This window comes from Melanotaenia boesemani, chromosome 17 (assembly GCF_017639745.1).
Source record: "Melanotaenia boesemani isolate fMelBoe1 chromosome 17, fMelBoe1.pri, whole genome shotgun sequence".
Lineage (NCBI taxonomy): Eukaryota > Metazoa > Chordata > Actinopteri > Atheriniformes > Melanotaeniidae > Melanotaenia > Melanotaenia boesemani.
Window position 1 is genome coordinate 32895002 of NC_055698.1, and position 19057 is coordinate 32914058.

The 19057-nt window shown below is 39.9% G+C and overlaps 1 protein-coding gene, 1 long non-coding RNA gene and 2 other non-coding genes across 8 annotated transcripts; all 4 read right to left on the reverse strand.

Annotated features, from left to right (window-relative positions):
- Positions 1–1959: 1959 nt before the first annotated feature.
- Positions 1960–10132, reverse strand: LOC121656800. Of its 3 annotated transcripts, none has more exons than XM_042011951.1 (3): positions 9867–10132; positions 7517–8569; positions 1960–2129 (listed from the first exon to the last, which is right to left on the reverse strand). In XM_042011951.1, the coding sequence occupies exon 2, from the start codon at positions 8567–8569 to the stop codon at positions 7535–7537; it is 1035 nt and encodes a 344-aa protein (XP_041867885.1). In that variant the 5' UTR covers positions 9867–10132; the 3' UTR covers positions 1960–2129; positions 7517–7534. The 3 variants fall into 3 exon arrangements, 2 of the variants coding, with proteins under 2 accessions (XP_041867885.1, XP_041867884.1); XR_006013469.1 differs by having other exon boundaries at positions 1988–2053; positions 7441–8569; XM_042011950.1 differs by lacking the exon at positions 1960–2129 and having other exon boundaries at positions 7258–8569.
- A 754-nt stretch (positions 10133–10886) lies between these two features.
- Positions 10887–13969, reverse strand: LOC121656801. 3 transcript variants are annotated; one of them, XR_006013471.1, is made up of 4 exons: positions 13832–13969; positions 13617–13703; positions 12936–13004; positions 10887–11731 (listed from the first exon to the last, which is right to left on the reverse strand). It is a non-coding gene; the product is annotated as an uncharacterized LOC121656801 (long non-coding RNA). The 3 variants fall into 3 exon arrangements; XR_006013472.1 differs by having other exon boundaries at positions 13815–13950; XR_006013470.1 differs by having other exon boundaries at positions 13801–13950.
- LOC121628387 lies at positions 11517–11650 on the reverse strand. The gene has a single exon (XR_006008160.1). It is a non-coding gene; the product is annotated as a small nucleolar RNA SNORA9 (small nucleolar RNA).
- LOC121628386 lies at positions 13424–13557 on the reverse strand. Its single transcript, XR_006008159.1, has one exon. It is a non-coding gene; the product is annotated as a small nucleolar RNA SNORA9 (small nucleolar RNA).
- Positions 13970–19057: the final 5088 nt, after the last annotated feature.

A 19057-nucleotide genomic window follows, 5' to 3' on the forward strand; every position in this document is an offset into this window, starting at 1 on the left:
CACACACACACACATATCTGTATAAATAGCTGGAGACTATCTTTATAAGCTCACACACACCACTTCTGCATCCTCCTCGGTTGGTCTTCCTGCCACAAGGCTCCAGTTTCTGAACTGTCGCTGATCAAGGCGCAACTTTCTAAGACTCTCAGACATTGTTTTCATTTTCATTTACAGTATCTTTACTTCCCAGAAACAGGAACCCATATCTGACATAATGCCACACGTGAGCAGCTAACCTTACCAAGATGGGGGTAGAAAATGGGCTTCATCTCCCAGAAGGGATCGAGCATTTCCTTCTCTTTATATCAATATTTTGGCAACAAAACCCACTGGGCTGTCTCTCCCATCAGAACTGAGCTAGAACTACATGTTCATGCGTAAGAATATGTACCCATGACAAAGTTCATTTTGCAGCAGTGGTTCCCAAACTGGGGGCCGGGCCCAGAGTTATGACAGGGGGGCACAGCAAGGCTAAATAAAACTTCTAGTTTTTGCACCGATGGGCAAATGATGATGAATTAAAAGCAAACAAAAAACAAATAAGAAAATATGATAAGGCATATCTTGGCCGGCACCTGACCAGGTAATGAAGGAACTTGCTCCCATCAGACCAGAACAGATGATCTCTGATGAAGAGAGACCGCAGTGCGATGCTTTGATATGTCTCAAAACAGCAGCATCTGACAGTATGAAGTCACTTGGGGGCACAAACACAAAGAAAAACAGCATCAAATGTTCAACTCAGTTTGGAGTTTCCTGGTTTAAACCTCTCACACTGTAACAGGGACTGATTCCTTCTGCCACTGGCAGTTTTAACTATAGTTAACCAAGTAACAGCCAGTAAACTAAAGACTATTTCATGCCACATTTTACTTTCTGTGTTTCTTTGTAAGCATCGGGGTGCATGTGGTCGTGAGGCTGGACATTGTTGTCTATGAAAAGGGGCCCCACAGAAAAAAGTTTGGGAACCACTGGTTTACAGGAAGAAAGCTAATGACAAAAGAGTCAGACAATTTAAAAATCCATTCACATTTCACCTTCAGAGGAACCTTCATTTGTTTGAATACAGATGATGGAAAAATGTCAGTCTTAGTCTTACTGGACCTCAGTGCTGCATTTGATACAGTCGACCACAATATATTACCCCCGACTGGAGAACTGGGTGGCCTCTCTCACCTACCAGAACCCTCAGGTCATCTGGATCCAGGTTCTTATCAGTTCCAGAGTCAGAACCAGACATGGAGAAGCTGCATTCAGCTTCTATGCTCCACATATCTGGAACAAACTCCCAGAAAGCCTCAGATCAGCGTCCAGATCTGGATCTGGTTCTTTAAGCTGGAATCTTTAAATAATCTTTAAACTTGATCAGGTTTTAATAGTTTTTATTTAATCTTCTTTTTCCTTTCTGTTTTTAATTTTAAATTATGCTTGTTTGTTTCTGTGAAGCACCTTGAATAACCGGTCAGTGAATTACCCTGCCTTACCACTAGATGGCAGTAATTTTACACAAAGTGAACAGAGCTACAGAAACATGGCTGAAAATAAGCTGCTATTCTGCACCTCTGTGGGTTTTTAAACCAAAACGTGTCATAGATATTTCATGAAAATGGCAGAATGTACCTCTTTACAGGAAGAAAGTTTTCTGTAAGGAAACATAAATGCAGCAAAGCTTTTCTGCTGAATCTCATCCCTTCTCACACGACTGGATTAATTCCTCAGTTGTATTATTGAAGCTATCTCTGTCCTTTAGTTGGAGGCGTGTTTGGTTTAACCCCTAAAACAAAGTCTTTTTATTTTCATTTTTGGATAAATAATGCTGTTATCATGGATCATTGTGGATTTACCAGATAGAGTCTCTGAATAAAACTACATTTAGTGGCTGGATTGTAAACCTCCTGGACGGGATAGAAATGCTGGAAAACTTCTGTAGATCAGCTAAAGGGTTAAATATCCATCACATTTACCCCACAGAGACACACACCACCGCTGCTGGGACTGGTGATGGTGGAAGTGGTAGAACTGGGGCTGAAACAGACTGGTTGGACCGGATTTAAATCAGACTTGTTGATTCTTTATTAAAGAGTTCTGACACGACAAACGTAGTTTCCAGGTTTTGTATAAATAAACTTTAATATCAGAGGAATTCAGTGACGTGGACACACCACTGCTCCTGGTGGAGGAGGAGATGGACCTCAAGGATGCTAGAGATCTGGTGGAGTTTTAAGGTTTAAGATGTAGAGAGAGAAAACAAAACTATACCCAAGAACAACAACCTTTCCTCATCTTTCCTGTTTGTAACTGGAGGTAAAAACCTCATTAATCCTTCATTGTTCTAAAGAATTATATCAACCCTTGAAACTCTTTCAGTCTCACTGAAGGAGTGAAGATGTTAAATCACATCAGTAAAACCTTCAGAAGCCAGCATGTACCCAAGCAGAGAGCGAATTTATGCTCCTCAACAAGTTCCTGCAGTTTGACTTCATCTCTCCGCTGATGCAGCTACATCCTTGAGTCAAGTTCCCAAATGTCCGCGTTTTCCAGTTGAATGGACGGGGATGTTTTCAGAGTGTGACCCACTAATGTTATAAAGGTTTATTCATTTCACTTTCAGTCTGAAGGTTGACTTAAAGGCTCCCTAGCAAGCTGGTCCAGAAATAGAGCTTAAACTGGTTCCATCTGGGTGAACTGAGCACCAAGCTGTAGGAAACTCCTCTCAAACAACCCGAGTGTAATCAGAGCCGCTCTGTTCCAACTGGTGTCTGTCTGACTGGAAATGCAGCGCGTTAAACTGGGAACCTCCTTCCTGATGCAGAGCCTTCAGCTGGTTTACCGTCATGACGACATCCAGTCAGCCGGCTTCAGATCATCAGAACTTCCTCCTCATGACCCCTCTCATCAGTTTCCTCTTCCATCGATGCTGTTGGTGGATTTTTTTCTTTTCATTATTCATCCATCCATCCGTCTGTCCGCCCTCATTTAATTCCAGATACCTGGAATTAGATTCCAGGTATCTGGAATTAAATGGCCGCCGCGTCCAGGTATCTACATACGTGTACATTTCCACATGCGTGTAGTAACCCTGAGCCCCTGAACTGACTCAGCTCATCATACAAGCTGAAGTCAGACAGATGGAAAACATGGAACAAGTTCTCCTCCGGACCTGGAAATGTTTTCTATTTAAAGAGGAAACATGAAACCTCACCTAGAATCATTAGATTACAGTTACTTTTATTAGAGTATTAGTTACTTTTAATATCTTTTATTTTCATATTTATCAAATTCACCCTGCAGGCCAGATCCATGGTGGACCTGGTTTTTCTTTGTTTTTTACCTTGTCCTGTGCAGCACGGTGGCGGCAGAATGATGGTCTGGCTGCTGTCGGGCTGAAGAAATCTGCTTTGCCAAGAGGAGCTTTACAGGTAAAAGGCTCCTCTTAATCTTATTTTATTGATTTATTTCGAATTACGGAATTTATGTAATCTTGCTGGACCTGACGGGAGGGGACAGAAAAAAGAAGAATGGAGAGAAGGAGAAAAGGAGAAAAAAGGAAAAGAAGCCAAAGATCCAGTAGATAAATAACCATGACAACAACAACACACACCTGAACCAAAGCATTTCGTAGTGTGTAAACCCACTGGACACCTTGGCGCTGTGCCAGCATGCAGAGGATGAGGAGCGAGGAGGATCAGAGACGATCCCTGACCCTGGGAATCTGGACCAGTCCTGGTTATGAAGAATGAGGAAGGACACACAGAAAGCAGGAGGTCTGATAGTGTTTATTTAGTGTTTATTTGCTGTTTATTTAGTGTTTATTTGCTGTTTATTTGGTGTTTATTTGGTATTTATTTGCTGTTTATTTGGTATTTATTTGGTGTTTATTTAGTGTTTATTTGGTGTTTATTTAGTGTTTATTTGCTGTTTATTTAGTGTTTATTTGGTATTTATTTGGTGTTTATTTGGTGTTTATTTGGTATTTATTTGCTGTTTATTTGGTATTTATTTGGTATTTATTTGCTGTTTATTTAGGGTTTATTTGCTGTTTATTTGGTGTTTATTTAGTATTTATTTGCTGTTTATTTAGTGTTTATTTGGTGTTTATTTGGTATTTATTTGCTGTTTATTTAGTGTTTATTTGGTGTTTATTTGGTATTTATTTGCTGTTTATTTAGTGTTTATTTGGTGTTTATTTGGTATTTATTTGCTGTTTATTTAGTGTTTATTTGGTGTTTATTTGGTATTTATTTGCTGTTTATTTAGTGTTTATTTGGTGTTTATTTGGTATTTATTTGCTGTTTATTTGGTGTTTATTTGGTATTTATTTGCTGTTTACATGGTGTTTATTTGCTGTTTATTTGCTGTTTATTTGGTGTTTATTTAGTGTTTATTTGGTGTTTATTTGGTATTTATTTGGTGTTTATTTGGTGTTTATTTGGTATTTACTTGCTGTTTATTTGGTATTTATTTGGTATTTATTTGCTGTTTATTTAGTGTTTATTTGCTGTTTATTTGGTGTTTATTTAGTATTTATTTGCTGTTTATTTAGTGTTTATTTGGTGTTTATTTGGTATTTATTTGCTGTTTATTTAGTGTTTATTTGGTGTTTATTTGGTATTTATTTGCTGTTTATTTAGTGTTTATTTGGTGTTTATTTGGTATTTATTTGCTGTTTATTTAGTGTTTATTTGGTGTTTATTTGGTATTTATTTGCTGTTTATTTAGTGTTTATTTGGTGTTTATTTGGTATTTATTTGCTGTTTATTTGGTGTTTATTTGGTATTTATTTGCTGTTTACTTGGTGTTTATTTAGTGTTTATTTGCTGTTTATTTGCTGTTTATTTGGTGTTTATTTAGTGTTTATTTGGTGTTTATTTGGTATTTATTTGCTGTTTATTTAGTGTTTATTTGGTATTTATTTAGTGTTTATTTGGTATTTATTTGCTGTTTATTTAGTGTTTATTTGGTGTTTATTTAGTGTTTATTTGGTGTTTATTTGGTATTTATTTGCTGTTTATTTAGTGTTTATTTGGTATTTATTTAGTGTTTATTTAGTGTTTATTTGGTATTTATTTGCTGTTTATTTAGTGTTTATTTGGTGTTTATTTAGTGTTTATTTGGTATTTATTTGCTGTTTATTTAGTGTTTATTTGGTATTTATTTAGTGTTTATTTGGTATTTATTTGGTGTTTATTTGGTGTTTATTTGGTATTTATTTGCTGTTTATTTGGTGTTTATTTGGTATTTATTTGCTGTTTATTTAGTGTTTATTTGGTATTTATTTAGTGTTTATTTGGTATTTATTTGGCTTTTATTTAGTGTTTATTTGGTGTTTATTTGGTATTTATTTGCTGTTTATTTAGTGTTTATTTGGTGTTTATTTGGTATTTATTTGCTGTTTATTTAGTGTTTATTTGGTGCTTATTTAGTGTTTATTTGGTGCTTATTTGGTTTTTATTTGGTGTTTATTTAGTGTTTATTTGGTATTTATTTAGTGTTTATTTGGTATTTATTTGCTGTTTATTTAGTGTTTATTTAGTGTTTATTTGGTATTTATTTGCTGTTTATTTAGTGTTTATTTGGTGTTTATTTAGTGTTTATTTGGTGTTTATTTGCTGTTTATTTAGTGTTTATTTGGTGTTTATTTGGTATTTATTTGCTGTTTATTTGGTATTTATTTGCTGTTTATTTAGTGTTTATTTGGTGTTTATTTAGTGTTTATTTGGTGTTTATTTAGTGTTTACTTGGTTTTTATTTGGTGTTTAGTGTTTATTTGGTGTTTATTTGGTGTTTATTTAGTGCTTATTTGGTGTTTATTTGGTTTTTATTTGGTGTTTATTTAGTGTTTATTTGGTTTTTATTTGGTGTTTATTTAGTGTTTATTTGGTTTTTATTTGGTGTTTATTTAGTGTTTATTTGGTGTTTTAGTGTTTATTTGGTGTTTATTTGGTTTTTATTTGGTGTTTATTTAGTGTTTATTTGGTTTTTATTTGGTGTTTATTTGGTTTTTATTTGGTGTTTATTTAGTGTTTATTTGGTGTTTATTTAGTGTTCATTTGGTGGTTATTTGGTTTTTATTTGGTGTTTATTTAGTGTTTATTTGGTGTTTATTTAGTGTTTATTTAGTGTTTATTTGGTATTTATTTGCTGTTTATTTGGTATTTATTTGCTGTTTATTTGGTATTTATTTGCTGTTTATTTAGTGTTTATTTGCTGTTTATTTAGTGTTTATTTGGTGTTTATTTAGTGTTTACTTGGTTTTTATTTGGTGTTTAGTTTTTATTTGGTGTTTATTTAGTGTTTATTTGGTTTTTATTTGGTGTTTATTAAGTGTTTATTTGGTTTTTATTTGGTGTTTATTTAGTGTTTATTTGGTGTTTTAGTGTTTATTTGGTGTTTATTTGGTTTTTATTTGGTGTTTATTTGGTTTTTATTTGGTGTTTATTTAGTGTTTATTTGGTGTTTATTTAGTGTTTATTTGGTGTTTATTTGGTTTTTATTTGGTGTTTATTTGGTTTTTATTTGGTGTTTATTTAGTGTTTATTTGGTTTTTATTTGGTGTTTATTTAGTGTTTATTTGGTTTTTATTTGGTGTTTATTTGGTGCCAGGTCTCCATCACATGACGATTTAACAGATTTATTAACACATCAAACGTCTTTTCCTACATTTAGAACTTTACTGATGCAGCCAGATGTACATTTACATTCTTCTGTGGGAGTAATAAAGTTTTTCATTTCAAAAGTCTCCATCTGATCCAAAATGCTGCAGCAGGATCATCACCTGAGGTCATATTTCTCCAGTTTTATCTTCTCTTCTTCAGCTTCCGGTTAAACCCAGAATCGAATCTAAAAATTCTCCTCACATATAAAACTCTCAGTGACCCGGACCCACCGGATCCAAAAGACCTCAGAATTCCAGATTTCAGGTTTACTGGTGGTTTCTGGAACCTTCAGTTCTCAGATGCTCTCTGTGGAACCGGCTCCCAGTCTGGAGCATTATTTTTCTTCTTTTCACACACACATAGAACTTTCTGCTCACTGGTTGATCTTTGGCTGCTCCTGATTGGACGTTACCGTCAATCTAAGCTCTCTGATTGGTGGAAAGTCTGGCAGGAAGTGGCTTCATCATCATGTCCAGGTCTAAATAGAGGTCTCTTAGCAACATAGTAGTGATGGTGATGTTTTTATGGTGAAATGTGATAAATAATGCTGTTATCATGGATCATTGTGGATTTACCAGATAGAGTCTCTGAATAAAACTACATTTAGTGGCTGGATTGTAAACCTCCTGGACGGGATAGAAGTGCTGGAAAACTTCTGTAGATCATCTAAAGGGTTAAATATCCATCACATTTACCCCACAGAGATACACACCACCGCTCCTGGGACTGGTGATGGTGGAAGTGGTGGAACTGGGGCTGAAACAGACTGGTTGGACCGGATTTAAATCAGACTTGTTGATTCTTTATTAAAGAGTTCTGACACGACAAACGTAGTTTCCAGGTTTTGTATAAATAAACTTTAATATCAGAGGAATTCAGTGACGTGGTTTTCCTTCAATTTTCCTTCCATCTGATTTCTTTTGGACTGAACTTCGACTGAACCTTTTCATTACGAACGTCTGCATTCTCTTCATCAACCCGCTCCTCTTCTTCTCGTCGTGTTTGGGTTTGAAAAAGCTCCTCAGAGGTCCGGCCTGACCCGGAGCAGCAGCACCCGGTGGTCTGTCATCCGGAGATGTGGAGTCGCCTGCAGCTCCTCCTCTTCCTGGGCTCCTCCTGTTGGCTGGTGGCAGAGACATGCTCCTTCCTTTGCGTCCTGATTGGTCGGCCGACCTTCCCAGCAGCCTCTGCTTCAGCTCGTAGCTCTGTTTGGACGGGCCCACGAGGTAGAGTCTGTCATCTGTCTCACACACCAGAACCGGACCCATGACGGTGGGGTTTTTCCCGAGTTTAGCTAAAAGCGGTGCTCCGTGTTGGCGTGCGTCCCTCAGAAGGACTTCCTGTGTGCGCAGGGACTGGCTAAGATCATGAAGGAGTCCCTGCAGAGTCCTGGCGGCCATCTTGCAGTACTTCCCCTTCAAAGTGATGCTGATGCTGTCTCCAACTTCCTGCATCCTCATTGTGGCTTCGTGGCGGTCCTGGATGGCCTGCAGGGCTTCATTCCTGTACCATTGAGCATACATGAACACATACAGATCAACAACAAACGTCTCACTTCCGCTGTCCCAGGATGCTGGACGCCGCTGGGATGAGGAGGAGGAGGGTGAAGATGGAGCAGGCTGGACTCTGGACTGAGTCCTGGCTCCGCCGCCGGTTTTACTGTAGTATCTGGAAATGGCTCCGGGGGAAACGGTTGGGCCAGGAGAGGACGAACGTGGCGTGGACTCGGTCTGCTCGAGCTGCTCCAAACGGACCTTCACAGCTCGAAGCTGCTGAAAACAACCTTTGACACACACCTGACCGCCGCCCACATCCTTCAGTTTGAAGCCATGTGACTTGAGGAGCGCCAACGCCGCCGCCTCGTCCCGGAAATGAGCCACGTGAACTGTCGCCTCCACCTGGAATTCCATCTGAGGATCAGAAGCCGTCAGCAGAAAAACAGATCAGTGCTTTTGTTTTATTTTCTGAAGCAAACCAACATTAAACAAAAAAAAGGAGAATTGATCTGAGAGAAGCTGCTGGTTCAGACCAGATGGTTCTCACTTATAAACACAAGCTATGAGCTGTAAAATGATCATTAAAATGTTCCTGTTGAAGGGAGATGCTGAACCTAAAACGTGTTTATCTGTTGGAACAACATGCTTCAGCTTTTACTTGTGTAACTTTGTCTGGGAACAATCATATTTCTGAACATTTTTCTGGTTATTTTGCACTTTAATCTCCTGCTGATGTTGTTGTGCCTGAGGTTGGACTGGAACTGGTAACTTGCATTTTTACATATCTCTGAAACAGGTCAAATAAAACAGGAATGAAAGGAAAAAATATATTGGAAAAAATATTGTATTTTATATAAATGCACCAAAAGATGAAAATCTTTATCCATATTTACATGTAAATATTTCAAATTATTTTCATCTTTTTCTTGGGAAAATAATGAAAAAGTAGAAAACTGATCAGATATAGACATGGTTACAAATATAATAAAATCAATAACTTGGAAAATAGAACTATAAATATAAACTTCACTAATAGATTGACTAATTCTTTTTTTAATATTAACATTTAATCATTTTCAAACAATTTTATTTGTAAACATATCAATGAAATTCATATGTTCAATAAATTTAAATTAAATACACTTCATATTAATTTATTTTATCCATTTAGATGTTTGCTTATTTTACATATATACTCATTTAACTTATTTATATTGATTTATGTTACAGGTATAATAAACGTTAAATTAGAAACGGGGTAAAAAAAAAAAAAAAAAGCGGCAGAAAACTGATTAATTTGCTGATTTTAAATTATTTGCTTTGTGAAATTAAATTTGAGTAAACGGTTTGTTGCCACATTGAGTGCATTCCCAGTAACGACCACCAGGGGGCGCGAATCTGGCTAACCAGAGGAAAACAAGCTAACGTCAAGCTAACGTCAAGCTAACTCCTCCAGGCGTCTCTACAGTGGAAGATTTATATCATCACGTTCATAAATAAACTCACGTTAATCATCTACAGAAACTTCTGTCTCAGCTTTTAGCCATTTTTCTTCACGGCCTCTTTTCTGTTCAACTCTTTGATGGTTATGGGTTAATTTCTCAATAAACGTCCATTAAACTAAATCCACAAACTAATAAAATGTTCAGAACGTCCATAAAGGTGAGGAAAGTTTAACTTTCATCGTTGTGAGCTTCATTAAACGTCTCACCGGAAGTGAACGCAGCCGTCAGGTGAGTTGAGGCTCTTCAGGTAGGAACGAGTGGAACATGTAGGAAGAAAAGAGTGAAAGAAACTCCAAGTTTCAGAATTCCGCCTGAAAACCGTCAGAAAACGGCGCGTGCAGGTGACGGTCAAGATTTCTCCAAGATTTCTCCACAGTAATTAGTAGCAGGTGCAGGTAGGCCGAGGCTGCGCGCGCACGCTCGCTCTCACACAGGTTACTAACTTTACTTTTTATGTCTTCTTCAGGTTGTTCAGAGAAACAGAAACTAGTGACGTCATGTCCGCCCCAGAATTTACAAAATAAAATCTCTTGAAACTTTTTTATTTTTATTAAATACTTAACCTTTAGCTCTACTTAAACCAGTGCGGGGCTTTTTTTCATCAACCTCACTTCTGTCCAGCCCCCCGATGCCTCAAAAGAAACGTAGGAAGAACTGAAACCGAGTTTAGTTTCCTGGCTGCTGCTTCGTTAACTGCAGTTAAACCGGAATCAGCTCTGCTGCAGCGCGAGGCGGTGAGCCTGGAAACTCTGCTTCCGGTGAGACCATGCTGCGTCATGGGACAGCTGAGGAGTTTCCTCCGTGCTCAGGATGAGACGCTTGGCTTCATGATGCCGACATCCTGAGACATGCAGCTCCGTTTGTTCAAGTGTTGCTAGCAGTTATGTCTAACCTCGCCCCCCCCCCCGAGGGACCAGCCCCCAAGTTTGGGAACCACAGATTTAAACTGACAGAAGGTCCAGAGTTCACCTCCAGGTAGTAATTCTACACGTAGACAAACATCCTCCTCTGTGCCGGCCCAGAAAAACATTTTTCTCTTTTAAACTAGGAAACAAACGACTGAACGTAGAAAATATAAACACGCTGCAGCGTTTCTGTGCACGGCTCCTCAGCAGGAGCATGAGAATTATCTGTTTTCAACAAGCGGTTCATTCAGTGAATCAGATAAAAAATAAAAGAAAAAAACATGTTTAAATACTGAAGTAAAAACTATCAAGTCCTCCACATTTCTAAGGTTTGTACATTTTAATACACAAACATGAGTAGCAACAAATACATGAACTATGCATGTTTATATATTCATATAGAAATGTAGAAAATCAAAAAGTCAATGCACCAGTTTTACTATAAAAACGTCAATCATCTTCCAACATAAAAGGAAAATAAAATGCAGCAGTTTTCATTAGAAATGCTTTTATTTTGTCACAGAACGGATGCTTCGTTAATTCCTCCAGAAAAAGTCTAATGAAAATAAAACTCCTTTTAAAAACTAAAATTCCTGAAATTCCTTCGTTGCAGATGGAAAACATGAAGAATTATTTCCACACGAGGAGGAGGAGCTGCAGGAGGAAGATCCCCGACCCTGGCAGCTTTATCTCTACGTCACATTTACGACCGGTCGCTGCTTTACAGAAAACTAAAGCTCCAACCAGTTACAAACAAACTGGGAAGAAATAAAAGAAATTAGGCAGAAAAGCTGAATTTGTCCCCCCGTCAGGTTCTCCTCCTGGACCCTGACGATCCGGCTCCAGGTGATCCCACCTCCGGAAAGCTGCAGGGGGCTCGTCCTGCAGAGACACGGTGACGTCATGAACGTGGCCTGACGCCTCAGAAACCGAGCTGGAGCTCAGACCTGGGTTTGGTGGAGGTTTACCTATAACCCTGCCGTGTCAGGGCCACAGCGGGGCCTCAAACCGCCCCTCGTTTCTGTGGCAGACTTGGCAGGAAGGAACAGAACCACTGCAGGTTCAGCCCCGCTGGAAGGCTGCAGGTGATGCACATGAAAGGGATGACGGGAAAATTACCCAGTTTTCCACGTGACTGCAGAGCTGCTGGCTGATCCTCATAAACCCTGAAACAAACACAAATGTCACATTAACAGCAAACCAACCCGCTAGGCTGCTGGTTTGAGCCTCTCCAGCACCAACACTGGTATGTTCACCTTCTAATCATGTTTAACCCAAATATGTCGTATGCATCATATCTGATAGTTTCTGAAACCGTTCGCATCATTTTATGGTAAAAACTCTTGAAACCCACCTGTGGTTTGTCTTCTGCCCCCTGGTGGACACGTTTTGCTCTACAGTAACTGTGACCCAAAGGTTTTTGTTTTTCTGTGAGATTATTTCATCTCATGTTAACACAGTCCAGCGTTTATTCGCCGAGATGCTACAGAGCGAAGACCAAACATTCCCTTTCTGCATTTTTCTTCACATTTCATAGTTTTTAAGAGTTCCTGAACTGTTATGTTTTCATCTGATTAGCATTGCTGCACGTTAGCAGGTCACCTGGTGTTAGTAACGACAGATTCATCCATCATGAAGGGAAACGGGACTTTTAGCTCAGCTGTGTCCACATCTTCCACCTGGTGTGCCTGCACTAGCTCGGGGCATCTCTGGCAGGCGGTTCATTCATGCAGCTAGCGTAGCTTGGTGTTTCTAGAAGGATGCTCCACGTCTTTCATGAACTCAGCCAGATAAGAAAAATTGTAAAAAGATGAAATTCATTTCATCTGAAACGGTCATGCATCCTTCAATCAGAGGCAGGATTAAAACCGAACCAACAACCCAGTAACATAACTGCTGCTTAACCAACACGTGGCCATAAGTTAATGACCTCACACGGTCATGCCGGATCGCGTCAGACGGGCTCGGTGGGTTTGTGCTATAAAGTTTTAAGAAACTTGTTCATTTGCTCTTCAAACTACAAGCCGCCTGTTTTCTGTCCAGCACCTGACGTTAAGCGCCTCCACCGCCATGTTCAAGCCACGCACGCATTCTGAGCTCTGATGCAACCCTTCACTGCACATATTCATCACTTCGCTGTAGTTGTATGTGGGAGTTACACGTTATACGAGCTGGGTTTGCAGGAATTCATTATATTTGTGTGATTCCTGCACTTCTGCATTGAATTTCAGGCCATTTACTTGTTTATAAATTCTATTTGATATTTGTTCTGTTATCGGTTTCGCCTCTAATGGCTGCTGGGACAATGAAACTTCACTTGCTGCATTAATAAAGTACATTTATATCCATTTATAAATTGTAATATTTCACCTCTGATCATGATGATCCAGGACATCGTCTGCTTCATCACCGGTACTCCTCTGACCTGCATCCCTGCAGCTGCAATCCAGATGTGGAAAAGTTAAAAGAAGAAATGAATGAAAAAAGAACCGGAAGATTTCCTCCAGACTTTTATGTTGAAACAACACGTAAACACAACTGCAGCGTTTCTGGGCAGTGAAACCACATTTCTGCTCAGAAAGAGAAAAACTCAGTAAATGTTATAAAAATCTAAACATGTGGAGCCTAAAACATGTAACATCAATAGTTCGCAGGGCTTTAATCTGCAGGTTCTGAAGTTTCCGGTTCCTCTGGAACGGGTTCATACTCGCTGTCATTTATCAGATTTACATGAAAGCAAATGTGACTTCACAACTGAGTCCAGCAATCACGTGACTTTTAAATCAGGCTTTTTGTCACATCACCGCTGTCATGCTGTATTGGAGAGGTTACCTGTTACACCTGGAGCTCACACCTGGGTTTGTTGGAGGTTTACCTATAACCCTGCCGTGTCAGGGCCACAGCAGGGCCTCAAACCGCCCCACGTTTCTGTGGCAGACTTAGCAGGAAGGAACAGAACCACTGCAGGTTCAGCCCCGCTGGAAGTCTGCACATCGCATCTTACATGAAACTCTCCATCAGGAACACGCGGATTAAAGCGGGGAAACACACCTGATGGAGCACCTTCTCACGAGCTCTGCAGTCACATCTTTTCAGGTCTGTGCGGGCCGATGACAGCACGTGTTCATCCCATAAACACTGAAAATGAAGAAACAGAAAATAATGTTCCCGTTTGTGACAGCAGACACGCGGGGAAACTCGCTTCTTCTACTTTACATCGTCAAAACTATTTTACCCCGTAAAACGTACAGTTTCACGCAACTTACCAGCTAAAAATACCATTCACGACGTCGGAAGTTAAACATTTCTAAAAATAAAGTCGGATGGGAGCAGATTTTAAAGTTAAAAACAGCCATGACTCTCCGTCGAACTCAACAAAAATGAATACTCCTCCCGGATGTGACGTAACTTCACTTTATGCAAGGGGTTTTCCGGGCCAGTAGATGGCGGTAAAACATTAAAAATGGCGACTGGATTTTTCAATAGAAATACGTCTGTCCCTAATAATAACTGATAAAACGTCAATTTATTAAAAAAAAGTGCAGTCAAATTATTTAACATTTAAATTCATTTTAATTTAATACAGTTTAATACAATTTGATACGGTTTATTTTCTCAAGCAAGGAGACTTGTTAACTCACTGCGTCCCCTACCACCACCACCACCCACGACTAAATACCTGGCGCATTTACACTTAGGAGGGCACACAGAGCTGTTGGCATCTCTGTGACACAGTTTTTATTTTACTGTTTTTTACCATTTGATGTTTTAATTGTATTGTAGATCTTTTACTTGTGACTATTTTATTCTGTTTTACTATTTGCACAGCACATTTGTTTCAGGGAAATGCAATTTTGTTTCTCATGTACAGGTAACTGAGAAATGACAATGAAAGCTCTTCTGTTCTATGCTATGCTATTCTATTCTATTCTATTCTATTCTATACAGTACTTAATACAACTTTGAGATGTCTGATGAGGAACTGTGGTTTATATGAGGTTAGAAATGAGACATTAGACTACTAAAACAAACAGGGCCAAGAGTGTACAAAACAAATCATAACTGTTGAATAATGTAGTCATATCTTTTTTTAAAGAAAAGGTCAAATAATACCATATACATATATATCCTGTCTGTGTAATACTTAAACTACCATTTCCAAGTAGAAAGTGTTTTAGCCACCATGGACTGTTTCTGTGCAGGAGTGTTTTTGTATCCCAGTGGACAGCTGTTGCTGGTGGGAGTTGGCAGCTCCGCAGCGTCCTCCTCGTGCTCAATGACTCACACTGATTTTCTGCACAACAATGCGAGTCATAGAGGAGCAGCGGCCTGTCAGCAGCAGCCTGCACCATCAACAGTCATCCAGGATGAAATCCAGCTTTGTTCGCCCACGTTGACGCTGACCTCCCGGCCTGCATGCAGATGACCTTCTGAATGTGTGTTGTTACAAACACAGACTGTTTAGCTGCTCCGCTCTGCAGGACTAAATGTGTGTTTGTATACAAACAGAGCTTCCTGAAGATGTTTCAACATCACTGATCAGTTTGAAATTATAACTAAGAAAAGATTTATGTCTGACTTTCTGTATGTGAAGTCTCCAGCGGACAGCAAACTCATAATTTAAACTTTGAGTAATCCTGTTTCAGACTCAGAGTTCAGCTGCATGAACCTGTCTGACACACATCTGTTCTCATACTGTTTTTTGTATTTGTGTGTGTACATGTACAAATTCAGAAACAAAAACCCAAAAAGATGAAAAAAAAGAGTGGAAGAGTGGATATGATTTAATCTAAGATGCTTTATAAAAAAAAAAGAAAAAAGAAAAACTAAGATTAAAAAAAATATTATGAATGAAAAAATTGCACTCTGGCATCAGGCTCTGTTTAATACATTTACAAATGAAACATGTTTATGCCTGGAAGCATTTTGGCCACTGATGCCCACCGTACGTTCACAGTTGTGAACTGCACCTGTAAAGTCACATCACTTGTTACCACCTAATTTTAGAATGTTAAAATAATGATGCCAAAGTCTGGAAAGCTGAGACCAGTATGTCCAGAATTTTGGGTCCCTAGAAAAATGAAAAGCCAGCCTAACTATTCCAGATCATTACATATTTGTTTGGTGATCTGACTCAGATTGTAGTATTTTAGCCACACAGTCTTTTACATTTAGTAACATTAAATAGATAAAGAAGATACGCTCTACAAAGGAATCAGTGACTTTATGAGTGCTAAACTGATTCTGGGGAGAGTTTGGACGACCAAATTAAAACTTGGACGTCAGAGGATTGGCCCTCTTACTGAAAGCGCTGCATCACTAACCCAGAGTTACGCTGTAATCTACCTGGAAACCTTTTGGCAGGCAGACAACAGAATGAATGTCGTCACCACTGATTTCTTTCAAGGTGACACCCTGAGGATAGCCTCACTCCAACCGGAGAGCCTTTTCTCTGAATTAGTGATGCACTTTAATTCCAGATGCCCTCCATTTATGCAGAATAAAGTGTTGTTAACAAAGAGGCCGTGGCATTTGCTTCCGTATAAAACAGAAGGTTTAAGCGAGTTATGTAAGCAGCTCGGACTGCACGGGGTCTGCATGTGAATGTCTTTGTGTCGGTCAGCTGACCCCCATCACTCAGCTCCAGCTGACGCCCGTCTTCCCACTTACTACAGTTAATAGTTTGCAGATGTAATTCGTTTTAAAATGATCAGATCTGGTCATATGTTCCCGACTGAACGCACAGAGAAACGATTTCCAGCTGAACCTGATTTTATCTGAGTTTGACTGAGTCAAACACTCACGAATAAATGATTAATTATGCGTTAATAATTAGACACTTGTACTGATGTGAAGATCTGTAAAGTGTCCACTTCGCGCCTGATGTCTCCAGAGGTGGATGCTGCAGGCTTGAGGGAGTAACAGGGTCCAGCTGCTTCTCTTATGAAACCAGCCGCTGATCCGAGCGGCTTTATGAGGCTGCACTTTGAACAGAACTCAGCTTTCATTCAGACTCCGGCTTTAATGAGCACATAATCCTCCTCACCTGACCCCTACCGCTGAAATGAGGTGAAATTCAGCATCATGACCCCCACCCTCCCCCTGAGCTCCACTGGGCCATTAGCTGCAGTGACATTCTTACTTATTATAGTTTTACTTCAATCCTCCCGTTTCTGTAAAGAACCGATCAGGCTCTCTGACCGTATAGAGGAGGCAGGGTGGGAAACAAGCTGCTTGGATCTGGAGTTGGGGAGGGGGTTTCAGATTGTACCTTTTAAACCTGCATAATCGGTCCTGATTCTGCTGAGAAAAACCGAATATTATAACATCCAGGCTCCATCTGGATTCACATTTCATCTCCTGGAAGTCATGAAGTAAAAACATGTGAATAAATCAGGTGTGGGAGTGGGAGCCCAGAGGGGCTTGGGTCTGGAGGACCTGGAACCCGGTCCACATGCTGGCTGTGGGTCCTGAGCAAGGCCCCAGACGTCCTGTGGGTGGGACGTGACTAATAAATATATATTTTACGCAGTACCACAGAGAAGCTGTAAATCTGGAGGTGTGAATGATGTACACCATTCCACACTACAGCCATACCTGTAGATTCAGTAAACACCGTTTCTGTTTTACCTCTGAAGCCGCGCTGTCCTCCAGCAGATGATGATGCTGTTACATGAGCAAGGCGGCTCTAAAAGTGGTCCAGTAACACAGCTGCTCCACAATAAGTCTTTTATCCATGAAAACCCATTTAAGGCTGAACTGTAGGGATTTTAATGGGTTATCCCCAGAACTGCTCCCAGAACTGGAACAACGGCCCACTGCTTCTCGTGTAACAGCAGAGGACTCGCTTGTTCCCTGAGATTTATACGGACAAATAAAGATTTCTTCATAAAAAGATTGTCAGCTGTCTTTAATGTTTGGTGGAGAATCTTTTGCTCTATAAAATGATGGAGTCAACTTGTTTGGAAATGAATCAATCAAACTTATTTATACAGAAATTTTCATTTGTAAATCAAAGTGCTTTAAATAAAAAGTCTTTGTGTTCGTCTCTCTCCAAACGAGCTCACAATATAACACCGACCCAAAGAAGCGCCATCAGTCAGAAACAAAATAAACTAGAAATCAGGTAAATAATCAAAATACTTAACCCTAACCCCTAAAAAGCAAAAATAAGATATATATATATTTACATCTTATTCTTTCCAGTAAAAGAATCTTTAAAGCTCCTCTGAAAGTCACAGGAAGGAAATGACCTTTGTCCCTAATGCCACTGGATCTGAAAGGAGTAACTAGAGGACTCAAAGCCTGGTAGGAAGCTGCAGGTCTGGGCTTTGCAGGTCCATCTACTCCAGGAATTTCTAGTTCTTTAGTAAATCAAGTCATTATTTATTGTCCCCAAACCTGGTTTACTGACAGGTCTTCAAGAGAAAAGACTCACAACATCAAACCACACAAAACATGACTTTCCAATTTTCCAACTGGATCAGAACTGGGCCAAAACTAGGCCAGAACTAGGCCAGAGCTAAGCCAGAGCTGGACCAGAACTAGGCCAGGAACTAGGCCACAGTTGGACCAGAACTGGAGCAGAACAGGGCATCCCTGCTCTAAGGTGTCTGGACTATCTGGACCTCCTTTTGACTGATTCAGGTGCAGCTTTAAAGCTTCGTTTTTTGTGTGTTCATCCAGCAGGTTTCTGGACCTGGACCCATCAGCGTCTCCTCAGTCCTGCAGAACAACGCCTACTCCCTAAAACCGAGTGCATCCAGTTCATCTGTGTACATGGTAATCATTCAGTACCTGGATCATGCACTAAGAACTTTTCCAGGACATGATTTTCCTCCGTGAACGGTGAGTCAGCGTCTTACCGCTGCACAGAATCCAAGGCAGGATGTTCTCTCCGTGACTCTGACTCAGGTCTTTGGCCTCCGCCTCCCTCCCTCCTCCCTCTCCTGTGTGTCACCCTGCCATTCATTCATGCACCATTCGTGCCCTCCTCCACCACAAAACCAGCTTTTCCTTTTATTTTACCTCAGCAGCGCCACAGATGCTTTAAATCTGGGTTATTTAAGGAGGCCAGATCCTTCCCTAATAGCCTTATCACATGACACGGTGTCCAGGGCTCATGACTCTGCAGATACTGCTGATCCCCAGGTTCACCTCCCAGCATCAGATCTGCCCATTGGTTCCAGGAAATCCACATCCTGCACTGATTACATGCAGCCAGCGTGTGTTTGGAGTCTGAAATAAGTCCGAGTCTGCAGGACGCCTCACAGCAGCTTCTGCCTGCTGGGTTTGGATTTCACAACCACACAAACGTCCCACTCACGACGTGAACAGAACAAGTGGATCAAAATGTTTTGTTCCTGACCTTAAAAACGTCAACATGTTGCACATAAAGGTTTTCCCCAGAAGACAGCAACAGCGTTACTGATAAGAGTGTTTTTATGACCGCCTCCTCCAACATCTTTCAACACATTTCTCTCCCCTCGTGT

Coding starts and splice junctions, on each gene's coding strand:
- LOC121656800 (XM_042011951.1), bottom strand. CDS start 8,569: ATGGAATTCCAGGTGGAGGCGACAGTTCACGTGGCTCATTTCCGGGAC.